Source organism: Panthera leo, chromosome F3 (assembly GCF_018350215.1).
Source record: "Panthera leo isolate Ple1 chromosome F3, P.leo_Ple1_pat1.1, whole genome shotgun sequence".
NCBI classification, from domain to species: domain Eukaryota; kingdom Metazoa; phylum Chordata; class Mammalia; order Carnivora; family Felidae; genus Panthera; species Panthera leo.
In genome coordinates this window covers 65,088,213-65,102,430 of record NC_056696.1, presented here as the reverse complement: position 1 = coordinate 65,102,430, position 14,218 = coordinate 65,088,213, and the positions used below count along the sequence as shown (strand labels likewise).

General features: G+C 51.3%; 1 protein-coding gene and 1 pseudogene across 1 annotated transcript; both read left to right on the top strand.

The window, feature by feature from the left end:
* The first annotated feature begins 91 nt into the window (after nucleotides 1–91).
* APCS (amyloid P component, serum) lies at nucleotides 92–879 on the top strand. The gene is given in 2 exon segments (XM_042924737.1): nucleotides 92–150; nucleotides 281–879. Coding segments are annotated over 2 exon segments (657 nt in total). The 3' UTR covers nucleotide 879.
* An 8,451-nt stretch (nucleotides 880–9,330) lies between these two features.
* Nucleotides 9,331–10,265, top strand: LOC122211501 (annotated as a pseudogene).
* Nucleotides 10,266–14,218: the final 3,953 nt, after the last annotated feature.

Sequence of the window (14,218 nt, the reverse complement as noted above, 5' to 3'; positions counted from 1 at the left end):
AGCCTCAGAAGCTGGGGGGTGGGGTACAAGCACGGTGCCTTCTGTACCCTCAGCCCAGTCACTCTGCTGCTGGCACAGCCCCAGGCCGAGCATGGACAAGCTGCTGCTTTGGGTCTCTGCCCTGGCCAGCCTCCTGGGAGTCTTTGCTCAGACAGGTACGGTGGTCGGGGGGGGGGGGGGGGGGGGGGGGGGGGGGCGGCCAGAGAGCACGAGATGAGACAGGGGGGTGGGTAGGTCATTTTCACCCTGCATGTGTGGTGAAGGTCATCTTGCTCTACCCCACGGACCTCAGTGGGAAGGTGTTTGTGTTCCCTCGAGAATCTTCTACTGCCTATGTGACCTTGACCCCAAAGCTGGAGGACCCTCTGAAGAACTCCACCTTGTGCTTCTGAGCCTACGGTGACCTGCTCCGTACCCACAGCCTCTCCTACAACGCCCCGGGCAAGGACAGTGGGCTCCTGGTCTTCAGGGACAAAGTCGGGAGTTACTCCCTGTACGTCGGAAGAGCCAAAGCCACCTTCAAAGTGACCGAGACGGCCCCCAGCCCCGTGCACATCTGTACCAGCTGGGAGTCCTCCACTGGCATCACCGAGTTTTGGGTCAATGGGAAGCCGCTGGTGAAAAAGGGTCTGAAGCAGGGTTACACGGTAGGAGGTCACCCCAAGATGGTCCTGGATGCCTACGGACGGGGGTTTCAGAAGGCCCAGTCCTTGGTGGGGGAGATTGGGGACTCGTACACGTGGGACTCTGTGCTGTCCCCAGAGCAGATCCTACTGGTGCAACAGGGCTCCCACCTGAATCCCAACGTCCTGGGCTGGTGTGTGCTGACCGATGAGCTGAAAGGGCACGTCGTCATCAAGCCCCCGGTGTGGAGCTGAGCCCGACTCAACAAGAGCACTCGAACGCGACCCAGGCGCCAGGAACCCGCTCAAGGCCGCCGCCCACGAGATCCCACTGCCTGTGGCTCTTGCTTTTTTTCAATTTCCCCGTCTGCATGCTGCCGAGGAAAACAAGTATGTTGCATTGTGCCGCCTGCATCCGGGGGGTACTTGTTGCGATCTCCAGCACTCTCTGATCCGCTTGTTTGGAAGTCAGTGCGTTCTTCTGGAGCACAAGCAGGGCGCAGAGTGGGGGGAGGGGCAGCTGTGACTAAAAGGATGGGTCACCACACCCGCCCGAGGCTCAGGGAGCGGCGCAGGGGCGATCCTCACCAGCTCCGCATCATTCTGTTTGCTCCAGATGTGTGCAAAATTCCGCCAGGAACCCAGTTTGGTTTTCCAGCAAATGCAAGAGAGATCAGAGATGCAAACGAGGTCGGAGGTCACATCAGAGAAACAACTCGAGTAAGTAAAGGCAATGGGAACCTGACCTCAAGTAATGAGGAAAACTGGCAGGCAGGCACGAAAACTCAAAACGTAGGAACGTCTGGCATTCCTTGCGCAGGAAGATAAACGCGGCGTTTTTTTCTAAAAAAAAAAAAAAAAAACAAAAACGAAAACAACAAAGCCCATACACTACCAGCGTATCGTGCTGGATTTTTCCTCCGGTCCTCAAGTCACCAAGGATACTGCTTGGGACCTCCCAGTTCAAAGTCCTACGGATCTCCATCTTAAACCCTTTGAGGTGACATTGCCCTCCGTCACTTGATCCCCTCAGGCACCACTCTCAGCACCTAACGTTCTAACTACAATGCTACGGAATGTTTGTCGGATTTTATTAGGAGTTACCGTCATTACAGAAGCCACCAGGCACACATCCGCAGCAGAAACGAGGGGCCTTCTTAGAGAAGGACCCCAAAGAGAATGCAGCTGTGTGTGAAAAACAAGGCAGGCTTTGCCCACGGATAACGGGGCGTCAGGCCGAGGGAAATCAGAAAAGACCACATCCAGGAGAGCTTCCGAATGACAACAGTGATGACTTCAAACTCACTCACCCAGGATCCACAACGAGGCAGGCACCAGATCCGAGGAAGGAAGACGGAACCCGTGAGCCCCATTCACGGGGCAAGAGGGTCGGGCAGACAGGAGTGGGTAGAATCCACGGTTTGTTGGGGTGCTTGCGTGGAGTCACGGGGACTTCACAAGCACATTTCAACCTGCTCCCTGGTGAGAAGGAAATGCAACGTGGAAACATTAGTTTCCATTCGCCAGCCCTTAACTCAAGGCTTGCTGTAGAGTTGAAGGTCGACCACCCTTCCTGTCCTGTGAGCTCTGTACCTGTACTCCGTGTCCTAGCAAGACGGGTCTCTTCCTGTAGAGTACGTATCTCCACCAGGAGCACAGACACACGTTTGCCTAGATGCTGTGTTGTCCGCCATTGCTAGTTCTTTGAGAGAGAGACAGACAGACAGACACGGAGGGCAGAGACAATCCCAAGCCAACTCCACACTATCAGCACGGAGCCCGATGTGGGGCTTGAACCCACAAACCGTGAGATCATGACCTGAGCTGAAACCAAAAGTCAGACGCTTAACTGATTCAGCGTCCCCCCCCCCCAGGTGCCCCCTGCCTGTTCTTAATAGTAGACACTTTTAGCTTAACAGCCCCCTCTGTCAAGGAACCTAAAACAAGTTTCAAGAAACGAAGCCAGCGTACTTTCCATAGCATCATCCGTTTCTTTCTTGAGCACCTACTCTGTCCCAGACACTATGCCCGGTGAAAACACAGCACGGAGTGAAACCATCATGGGACTGGCTTTGGAGTTTACATTCTAGTAAGTCTGGGTCATCTGATACTTTCTGTGTCGTAATCCATACCTCACCGTCGTCAGGCTTTCCTCGATCTCCGGTTGATATCCTAACTCCCCCCTCTCAACTCTGAGTTACACGGATTATTTTACTCTCGGGGATCATTTGCCACTTCTCCCACGGCCAGATCTAATGCCTGTCCGCTTTCTTGCCTTTGGAGACCTTCTACCTCCTGAGATGGCTCTTGTGGACAGAACACAACACAACTCCAAGCCAGCCGGCTCTTCCTTCTAGATGACCCCCACCTCCTCCCAAAGCAACTGGATCCCTTGTCCCCGTAAACTCTAGGAGGCTAGGATGAAGGGAACACAGACAACACTTCTCTGCTTCTACGATGGCCATAGCTCGCTCAAGTCTTTGAAGTCTCCCAATAGCTTGGAGCACGTTTTAAGCTTTGAGGGACGCTGTGGAAGCAACCCCCCGCCACCACTACCAGACTTGAGGTGAAGACTGTAGAAATCCCAGCAAGCATCCTGTCGAGGTACCAGGAACATGACCTGCTCTTTTCTCGAAGCAACAGCAGTGAAGCCACGGCTCTCCCCAGCACAGCTCCCAGCCCACGTCCATCTCTCTGCACACCTTGTTCTTGCCCAATGATACAAGAGCCACTGAACTTGTCCCGAATCATTTCCTTGGCACATTCACGTAAGTGGATCCGCGTCACGTTCTTATAATTCTGTAGCATCACATCGATGATTCCTTCCAAACTGAAGAAGGAAGAGTTCCATTTTAACACCATTTAAAGTAGAGATGGGAGGGGCGCCTGGGTAGCTCAGTCAGTTAAGCGTCCGACTTCAGCTCAGGTCATGATCTCGCCATTTGTGAGTTCGAGCCCCGCGTCAGGCTCTGTGCTGACAGCTCAGAGCCTGGAACTTGCTTCGGATTTTGTGTCTCCCTCTCTCCCTCTCTCTGCCCCTCCCATACTCATGCTCTGTTTCTCTCAACAATAAGTAAACATTACATTTTTTTTTTTTAATACAATAAAATAGAGATGGGATCTCTGGCTGCTTGCTTGAGGCATTCTCTTCTCAGGTATAATGGTGGTCACAACAAGGAAAATAGCAGGAAACCACTTCAGTCCTTGAGAACTCACAAGGAAAATGGAAGGACCCGGAAGGTAGGATGGCCCAGGAGCAGGACTGGAGAGTGTGCAAAGGTGTGCAGAGAGAGGCCTAAACCTGCAGACGTTTCTAGGAAGAAAAGCAGTGTTTGAACCTCTGTCTTGTACAAGGGTCTGGTTCTCATTTGTGAAGCTACAGGAAAACAGGTCAGAGCACTTAGCCTCACGGCTCCGGAGAAGTCTACAAAGGACTTTTCTTGGGTGAAAAAGCCTTCCTCTTACCTTCCCTCTAGGGCCCCAGCGTGCAGTCACATCCGGAGAACAATGCCGAGACGTTCTAGGTGCGCCTCGCGCTTCCTGTGGTTTACGGTAAACGGGGGTCCAAGAACGCTCAGGAGCAGAAGGAAAGTGAAGCCCCACCTGAGTCACCTTTACTCCTCATCTTGACGGGGCCGAGCAGCTAGCTTCTCAACTCCACTCCATCTGTGTTCCAGAACCTGCCGTCTAGGTTTTGTCTGGCTGTGGCCACTCTTTTGAGGGCCCAACACGCCTGGAGGTCCCACCGCGCAGGTGGAGCGGTGGCAAAGTCACGTGTGGCACACGGCCACCGCAGCCGGAAGCGACGGCACCAACGTCGCGGAGAAATTGCGCTGGGACCCACGGTCCACGGGGGGCGAATCCAGCTGCGTCTGGGGAAGGCAAAGGCAGACAGGCGGCATGTCAGCCACTTCTCGTGGCTGCCTCGTGGGGGTCTGCGTGAGGACGCGTACAGAGGACCCGCTCAGCACATGTCCTTGCATAGTACAGGTGCTCACTGTCATCAGGGGTGCTACAGAGGAGGAGAAGGACTCCAGAACCTCAAATCACCTGCCGTGACTTTCTGGCGTGTTCCTACAAATAAAAAGGACTCGCCACGCTCCCCTTCCGTCCCTGCCCCCAAACCTCATCCCTACCTACCCGAGTTGCCACCCGCCATGAGTTTTTACAAATAAGTCACGGCTGCCTGGTGTGCAAAGAACACGGATGGATCCCAGACTCAAGAAGGTAGGCGGTCTCCCGGGTAGGAGGACACTTCTGTCCCAAAGAAAAGTCTCCTCTATTCAAACAGTTCACGGAATCAGATTCTTAATTCCTCCCTGGCTGGCTCCCTGGGTCTATCTTATTTGCAAAGAAAAGTAAAGGACAGGGCACAAAGTCTGGCAAAAAGGCACGGTCGTGGTTTTTTTTTGTTTTTTTGTTTTTTTTTTTAACTCGCAATTCTCTTCATGCACACGTTTGCGTACTTACGCACAAAATGTCGTCACGGGGCTCAGCCCACTTTGCACGCTTCACGTTTTTTAAACCTAGATTCTGTTTCTAGGCACATTATTCTGCTTAGGAAGATTTAGGCATTGACAAGCACCTATGGGTTTTGTCCTAATTTCTTCCCCTTGCAAATGGTGTCTCTTTTACACCCTCGGTGTTTTCCTCCCTCTATTTTTCTTCCTCCTCTACTAGAAATCCTGGCTTCACGACTACAATTTTGATGCCTGAGCACATTTCTGTATTCTTATTCTCCCAGAGGGTTTTTTATCCTTCTGGAATGTATAAATCATTTTGAAAGCTTTCTGCGCGGGACCACGCTTCCGAGATCATCTACCGGTGTGTCCCCCACACAGAAACACCCTCAGGGCTCAGCCACAGGAGGGCTCAGATTTGGGTGGGAGAAGGGCTGCTTCCACGGCTGCCGTCACTTCTGGCTGCGCAGGCCAGTGGGGGGAGGGAGGGAGGGGGGGAGGGAGGGAGGGAGGGAGGGGAGGGGAGGGGAGGAGGGGCCATCTGGTGCCAAAATCGTCCTGACAGTCACCGACACACGTTCTAACTGCCCAGAGCTCATCCCAGGCAACGGGCACTGGCTGAACCCACCCACCCCCTCCACAGTGTTGGCTCCGTGATGCTCCCCATGACCTCTTCTCCCTTCCCAAGGAGGGCAACTGGCATCTCTTGCCCCGCGAGGTCCTCTGTGTAAGAACAGAAGACCAAGGAGGATGAACACGGGCATTCGGTCCCATGTCCCGAACTTCCCATCTCACCCTCCGGGGCCACCCTCCCCTCCAGGGACAGCCACAGCCCTGCGTGGTCATTTGAGCCACGCGTCGCTCTTCAGTAATAATTTGGGATTGCTCCTACACTCCAAAGAGAGGCTACCAAGGGACCTAAGCAGGCAATTACCCTTAATCTGCACTCGCCGCCCAAATATCACTGGAAACGTAACAAGATGCGGTAAAACAGGGCTTCGGATGTGGAATATGGTTGGGAAGAATTCTAGGAAAAGTCAGCGTGAGCAGATGACACGGGCTGTAGGAAGCGTAGTGGGCCACCACCTGAGAGGATGGACCACGTGGAGGGTGAATCCCAGTTAGCACAGCGCCCCGGCCCCCACACTGTGCAACTCAGGCGGGAGGGGCGGTAGCTCCCCCTAGCGGCGGCGCTTCGCCATTCCCTCACACCCCGCACACCTCTCCCCTAAGCGGATCCTAACACGGAAAGAACGCTGCGCTGTTGTGAGCTCGCACAGGTCTTCGTGCGCACCTGAACATCTGCATTTCCTTCCATGTTTTAAGGTCTTAAGATCGCCTTTCATGGTCTGCTCAATCCAATCCCGCTGTGCCCCACAGGCAAAAAAAAAAGTTACTTCTTTCCCCCAGAAGTCAGCCATCCAGCCTATACCTTTATAATCTATTCAAAGAAAATTCGTATTTACAGGAAGCATACTTACACCAAATCTGTGGCGGGTTTGGGATGAAAGCGGCACTTTTCAGACCCTAATTTAAATAAAAGACCAGGGATTTTTTCTTTCCCCCTCCTGGTTCCATTCAGTTCGGTATTTTCTCCTCTCCCCTACGACAAATGTGGGGCACCGCTTTCCTGGCTCAGTGTCTCCTTAACCACTTGTTGGCACTCGTTACAACAGGCTCATGGAGAAACAGAAAAGGCAGATACAATCTGTGCTTCTCGTCCAGGACGTATTGGAGTTCTTTGTTTACTCCCTGGAACCAGGCTTCCAGCCCAAGAAACTAACCAAGAATCTCTACTGAAACTAACCAAGAATCACCAATGACGTCCTGGCTCAATCCGATGTCCGCTCTCCGGTCTCCTCCCGGACTTCTCCTAACTCTTTAGGAGCCGTACTTTCATGCTCCCAAGTACTTTAAACCGAGGGTCACCGTCCTCGCTGTGAATACTTGGTCAGATGTCCTGTAATCTCACTGCCCCTGCCCCCACGTAACAGTTAAGAATGTCAGGTAGATCTCCTTTCAGGCTTTTTCTTGGAAAAATAATTTACACGCCTTCACATGTGCATCCACAGATTTTAACCCTACTATTGTTCTTTACGTGGTTTTGTTGTTTGGTGTGGTCCCTACATCCATCCACGGTGACGACAGCAGCACCCTCCAACAGATCTTTCTCCGAGGGAAGGAAGGCTTGAGGTCGGCTGCCCAATCTAGTTGCCCCGTATCACATGGGGCTTTTTGGCCCTGAAACGTAGCTGGCAAGACTCAGGAATCAAATGTTTGCTTTTAACTTTTTTTTTATGTTTTTATTTATTTTTGAGAGAGAGACACAGCACGAGCTGGGGAGGGGCAGAGAGAGAGGGAGACACAGAATCCGAAGCAGGCTCCGTGCTCTGAGCCGTCAGCACAGAGCCCGACGCAGGGGCTTGAACTCATGAACCACAAGATCATGACCTGAGCCAAAGTCGGACACTCAGCCGACTGAGCCACCCAGGCGCCCCTACTTTTAACTTTAAATTATAGCTCTACCTCATGCTTTCTAAAAAGCTGCCTAGAGAGTTGCACAGTCGCTCTGGAATCTACCTTTCTTTCCAGTTGATCTTTTGAATTGTTTTGTGGCACACCCATTTTTTTTTTTCTCAAATGCTTATTTTTGAGAGAGAGACAGAGAGAGCACGTGAGCAGGGAAGGGGGCAGAGAGAGAGAATCCCAAACAAGCTCCATACTGTCAGGGCAGAGCCTGACACGGGGCTTGATCTCACAAACCATCAGATCATGACCTGAGCCAAAATTTAAGGGTCGGGTGCTTACCCGACTGAGCCACCCAGGCGCCCCACCCGTTTCTACTTTAAACATTTGCCTCCTTATTTTCCACGATGGAGTCCTTTCCGGAAAGTTTGCAACATTTCCTACGTTGTGTTTCCAAGATTCCTAGGAAGTTTCCTCAACGTACCCCAACTCTCCAGACTGCTGCTAGCCGCGGTGATCTTGGTCTTTAGGTAAAATGGCTCAAACCATTTGACATATGGTGGCTGTCCCAGAGTCCCTCAGCAAACTCCTAGGAAAGCCCGCGTGTGCTTACAAGGGGGAGAGGTAAGACCAGAGAGGTTGGTACTGCTTCCACTCATTCCCAGCAAGCCTGTCTTCCTCACTCCATCTCCCCTCCCACACTGTGCTGTCAGCCGCCTCTCTCCGTTTCCCAACACCCCTAACGCAAGACTGAACACACAGCAGCTCACCCTGAAGGTCCGGGGCTCTTGAGGAACTTTATGTCACGGCACAGTTTAGCAAATTAAACTCAAATATTATATTCTTCACCCCGAAAATTCCCTCTGCCCTTCCCGCCCCCAAAATCAGTTATTTCTTTTATCCTATTGCTGGTCCTTCGCTTTTCCAGTAACTTCCCCTTTTCCCTTTAGTTTACTTGCCCCTAAACCCTCAAGTCCCTGTTAGCACTTTTACAACAAAGCGATCTGCCAACGGTTTGACCGAACACCTCGGGCTGAGCCCAGAAGACCTCATCTTCACACCCGCTAAAGTGCTCCTGAAGATCCTGTCCCTGAGATTAATTCTGCAACCTGTACCCTGGCCCACGTTCTTCCTAAGTGACAGCTACCCAGCAGTGACTCCATCTCAGTAAGAGCCTGACTCCCTGACACTCATTTTCTTGTCCCGGCTGCTTGTACTCTCCCTGGAAGACACACAGGCAAAGCTGGGGCAGCACGGACTCAGGGCCCCTGTGGGCTGTTATTAAAGGAAAAAGCCGGGCGCCTGGGTGGCTCAGTCAGTTGAGCGTCCAACTTCGGCTGAGTTCGAGCCCCGCATCAGGCTCACTGCTGTCAGCGCAGAGCCTGCTTTAGATCCTCTGTCCCCCTCTCTCTCTCTCTGCCCTTCCCCCACTCAGGCTCTCTCTCAAAAATAAAACATTAAAGGGGGTGGGGAGGAAAAAGCCCCCCATCCGTGCCCTACAAAAATAGCATGCCCGAGGATACTTTGAAAAGGTCCATGTGGTGGTCTCATCAAATGCTGAGTCCTTGGCCGGAGGCTTAAGGGAAGATCAGACATCACGAACTGAAAAGGAAGGAGGGGATAAACCAGCCATAAGACCTATGCCAGCACCCTGGTTATAGACCAAAAATTAGACCGTGTGCATGTGTGTGCGGGTCTTACAACCCTTTCTGATCCCAGCTCTGTGCTGACTACCCCCCCCCCCCCCGCCCCACATGGTTTTCGGACGCTGGAACTGAAGAATGCAGAGAAAGAACGTCACAGAAGTGACCGAGTTCGTTTTCCTGGGATTCTCCAGATTCCAGGAGCATCAGCCCACTCTGTTCGTGGTCTTTCTCATCCTGTACACATTAACCCCAGCTGGCAATGCCATCATCGTGACGGTCGTCTGCATTAGCCGTCACCTCCATAACACCCGTGTACTTATTCCTGAGCATGCTGATGAGTTCAGAGGCTGCATACACACTGGTCACCAGGCCACGGATGCCGGCTGGTCTCCTAGCCCAGAATCAGCCCATCTCCTCGGCAGGCTGTGCCGCCCAGATGGCTGTTCTTTGTTGCCTTAGCCAGCAGCCACTGATTTCTGCTCACAGTCATGGGCTATGACCGCCGTGTGGCCATCTGCAACCCCGAGGTACACAGTCGTCATGAGCACGAGGGTGTGTGTCCAGCTGATGTGCGGAGCCTTCGGCCTTGGCCTGGCCGTGGTGGCCGTCCAGGTGACATCCATGTTTACCTTACCCTCCTGTCAGCGTGGTCGGACATTTCTTCTGTGACATCCTCCCTGTTCTAAAACTCTCCTGTAATGACACCACTGTCATTGAGACCAACAATTATGGTGTCAGTTCCTCTGTGATCCTGGTCCCCGTGGGCTTGATCTTCATCACCTACGTCCTCATCATCTCCACCAGCCTCAAGATCCCCTCCGCCCGGGGCCGGAAGAAGGCCTTTGCCACCTGCACCTCCCGCCTCACGGTGGTCATCGTCCACTACGGCTGCGCCTCCGTCATCTACCTCAAGCCCAAGTCAGAGAACTCAATAGAAAAAGACCTTCTCTCAGTGACTTATACCATCATCACTCCTTTGTTGAGCCCTGTTGTTGAACCGTGTTGTTTACAGTCCTAGGACCAAGGAGGTCAGGGATGCTCTACGCAGAGCTGTGAGAAGAAACATTTAATATGTTGACCCTGCCCGTAAGAGACCTCTATCCCTGAGCAACACGTGTCTTCACTGCCTCCAAACTTCCAAGTCTGTCCTGTGCAGTCCTTTCGGGAATGGGATGTGCCCATCTTCCTTCAGCACCCCTACTATAAAATCTTCTGGTTCCGTAGATGCCCAAGTTTGGTCCAGGTGTTTTCATCTGGGTATTTGAAAGGTCAGGGAGGATGGGCGTTATGTTTAAGAAAGTGTGTCTGTGTTTCTAGAGTGGGGCAGGGGACGTCTTAAAAGCATATTAAATGTGGCTCTTTTATGGTGGAAAATAAAAACTTCTAGAACTTTCATAATATAACCTATGGAAAATGAAACTGGGCAAAATCTCAGCAAGGTAAGAATAGTCAATAGTGAAATTGTATCAGAACCTTTGGGAAAGGGGAGACGTGTATTAAAAAAAAAAAGATTAAGAAATTCAGTTTCGTTCTTGAAAGTGTAGCCTCTATTATTTGATTGATACCAATGGCTTTGCTTCCATTCTGTGTGGTCCCCAGAGGGGTGGCCACGGCTGTGAGCCGCTCAACTCTCACATCACGTCTGACCGTGCTCGTCAGTTTCTCTGGCTGCCAGTTCTCTCCGTGGAGCCAGCTTCCCTCTTGCCATTCTGGAGAAAAAGAAGTTGGTCAAACAGAGCTGTGTTCTTTTGGGAGTAAGAACCATGAAAGTATGCTTTATTTGCACACACACCATGGCACTTCTTGGGTAATACGAGATAAACCACCAGCAGTCAGGAGTAGTTGTTCAATTCACCAAAAAAAGGCTGAAAACCAAAATCTCTACTCCTACCAGGCCTTTTAAGGAAACTGTCCTTTCCCCCAGAGCTTCTGGGAGCTTTTCTGGTTTCCCGCCTGCACAGAACCTCCTACACTCTTACCTCCGGTGATGGTAGGGAGAGTTAGACACTTCAGGCACATGCCTCTTTCTCCTCAGTATTGTGTTCGGAAGGCTTACTTGCCCGTTGCTTAATGACATTTGTCTTCTTAAAGGAGGGATTTCCTTTCCCTTCTCCTGAGAAAGGGATGGGGCCATCCCAGGAACTCACCCCAAGTAAGGTCTGGCCGTACAAGCGGCTGAGATTCTAAGCGGGAAAGCCAGAGTTCTTCCAAGGTCTGGTCATCTCTTTGTAGTTTCTGCCCTAGGTCTTTGAGATTTCTGCATCCTAGAAGCAAGGCTTCCTACAGAAGCTTTTGAGAGGTCAAAACTGGGCCCGAGTGCCCTTATCTGCCATAAGGTCCTCCCCGACAGTGCTCTCAGGTTCAGCCCACCATGAAACCCTCCCCCACATCCAAAGTTGGCATCCCTGAGAAGTAAGGCAGCTTTCCTCCAGAAGGAAAGGGTCTCTCCGACAGCATGACAGGACCCCACCCCTGCCACCAAGACCACCCACAGTGCCAACTCTTACTTATTACCTCAATTCCCTCTGGACTAGAAGCCACCCAGGTCCTCAGATCTGTCCTTTTGTGTGCAGAAGGGAGGTGGCGGGCCGGGGAGGGCTGTTCTGAGCAGGAAAGTGGGGCGGGGACCAAACCTGTCCTAACCCTCCCCAGAGGCAGCATCGCCTCACCCAGCCCCTTGCTCCCTTACTACTTCTCCACGAGGCCACTCTTCCTGAGTCCGAGGACCAAAGCGGGAGGTTTCCCCCGTATTCTCCCTCCATCCACACGCCCACAACAGCCGACACACCACAAGCCACCTGTGCACTCAGGAGTTAAATATCAGAGCTGGGCCCAAGAGCAGCTGCCAACAGCGCCTGTTATAAATACGATGTTTAATTCTGCCTTGCTGACCACAGAGGAAAATATCCTAAGTTTTTATTTTAATACATTAATGTACCGTGTAATAGTTTCAGGTGTACAATACCGTGATTCAACACTTCCCTACAACACCTGGTGCTCATCACAGGTGCCCTCCTTGCTCCCCATCCCTATATCACCAGTTTCCACCCCCCCAACCTCCCTTCTGGTAACCATCACTGTGTTGTCTAGAGTCAAGAGGCTGTTTCTTGGTTGGCCTCCTTCCATATATGTATATATATCATACAAAAACTATATATAAAAGCATGTATGGTTTTAGTGCCCTTACCTATGTATTCCGTGCCGACTCATCTGGTCACAAGGGCTGCCTCACATGGTCTCCTGCAGCTCGATGCCCTTCACTCCAACGCAGGCAACCGTCCTTTCTACACGTCCCTCAAGTTCTTGGCATGAAATTCCATTAGTGCGGTTTTCTCGTGGTGCTTTCGTTGTTTGACCGCGGGTATGTTTCTCTTGCTGGATCACAAGCGGACCGGGACCGGGAATGGTTTATCTCGTGCTTATGACCCCTCCCAGAGCAGTGCTGGGTAGAACGAGTACCCACTCAAGTATCGCACCGCACTTGGACTTCCTGGCAGGTGTTCGGCGGCTAGACACGTGGCTGCTGCCGCCGGCCCTCACCTCCAGAACAGTAATAAGCTGGGCCACAGTGGCAGGGTCCTCTGCCTCCCTGGACTTCCTACAAGCCAGCTTCCCAGTTGCTTCAGGACCCCTCCTCTCTAATTTCGTTGTGGCACTGACCCCTTAGCAACAGAGAACCAGCTGACTTTTCCATTAAAAACCATGCCTACCCATACTAGGATATAATCTTCAAAACTTAAAGGGAAGGAAGTTTTTAAATAAAATGACACGCCATATAAAATTAAAGATTAGGACACTTAGCATGATGTCCTAAGTGAAAAATAGATAAATATTGTACGAGCTCACCTACATGTGGAATCTAACAAAAACTCAGATCATATTTGTGGCTGGCAGAGGTGAGGAATAAGGGGTAGGGGAAACCGAGTGAAGAGTATCAAAAGGTACAAACCTCCAGGGGCACCTGGGGGAGTTCAGTTGCTTAAGTGTCTGACTCAGATTGCCCTCAGGTCATGATCTCATGGTTTTGTGAGAGCCCTGCGAGGGGCTCTGCGCCGACAGTGTGGAACCTGCTTAGGCCTCTCTCTCTCTCTCCCTCCCTCCCTCCCTCCTTGCTCACACTGTCTCTCAAAATAAAACAAATTTTTGTTAAAAAGGTACAAACCTCTAGTTATAAATAGATTCTGAAGATGGACACCATGAGGACTTGAGGTAACAACACTATATCGTGTATCTGAAACTTGCTAAGAGTAGATCTTAAAAGTTCTCAAGGAAAAGGGGCGCCTGGGTGGCCCAGTCAGTTAAGCATTCAACTTCAGCTCAGGTCGTGATCTAACGGTTCGTATCGGGTTCCACAGTGGCAGTGGAGCTCGCTTTGGATCCTCTGTCCCCCCTTTTCTCTGCCTCTCCCCCCCCCACTCACTCTCAAAAGAAACAAATTTAAAAAATAAAAAAAAAACAGTTCTCAAGGAAAATATAATGTGTAACTACGTGTGGTGATGGATGTTAACTTATTGTGGTAATCATTTCACTGTATGTATGTATATATCTGTGTGTATACACACACACACACACACACACACACACACACACACCAGATTATATTGTATACCTTAAACTTATATGATATTCAATATCCATCCTATCAATAGAACTGGGGAAAAATAATCATGACCTATCCTAATACTCTTGACAAAATTACAAATCCATCATGAGGCCAAAAAAAAAAAAATCCCTCTATAATTTTAGATCTTGACTCCTCCTGGACAAAAGCTCAGGCCCCTTTGTTCCTGGGACCAGAGCCCTCAGTTTCTCCCCACCTAATTTTCCTACCCACCTCTCTCTCCTCCCTTAAGAGGGATCAACCGGGGAGAAAGCCGACACAGAAATACCAGCCGTCGGCAACACAAAGCTTGGTTGTGGGAAGCAACTCGCTCTGGGAAGTAAGTGCAGAGAGGGAGGAGGCAGAGGTCACCAAGGGCTAAGTAGGGCACGCCACGTGGATCCCTTTAGCAACTCATCTCCG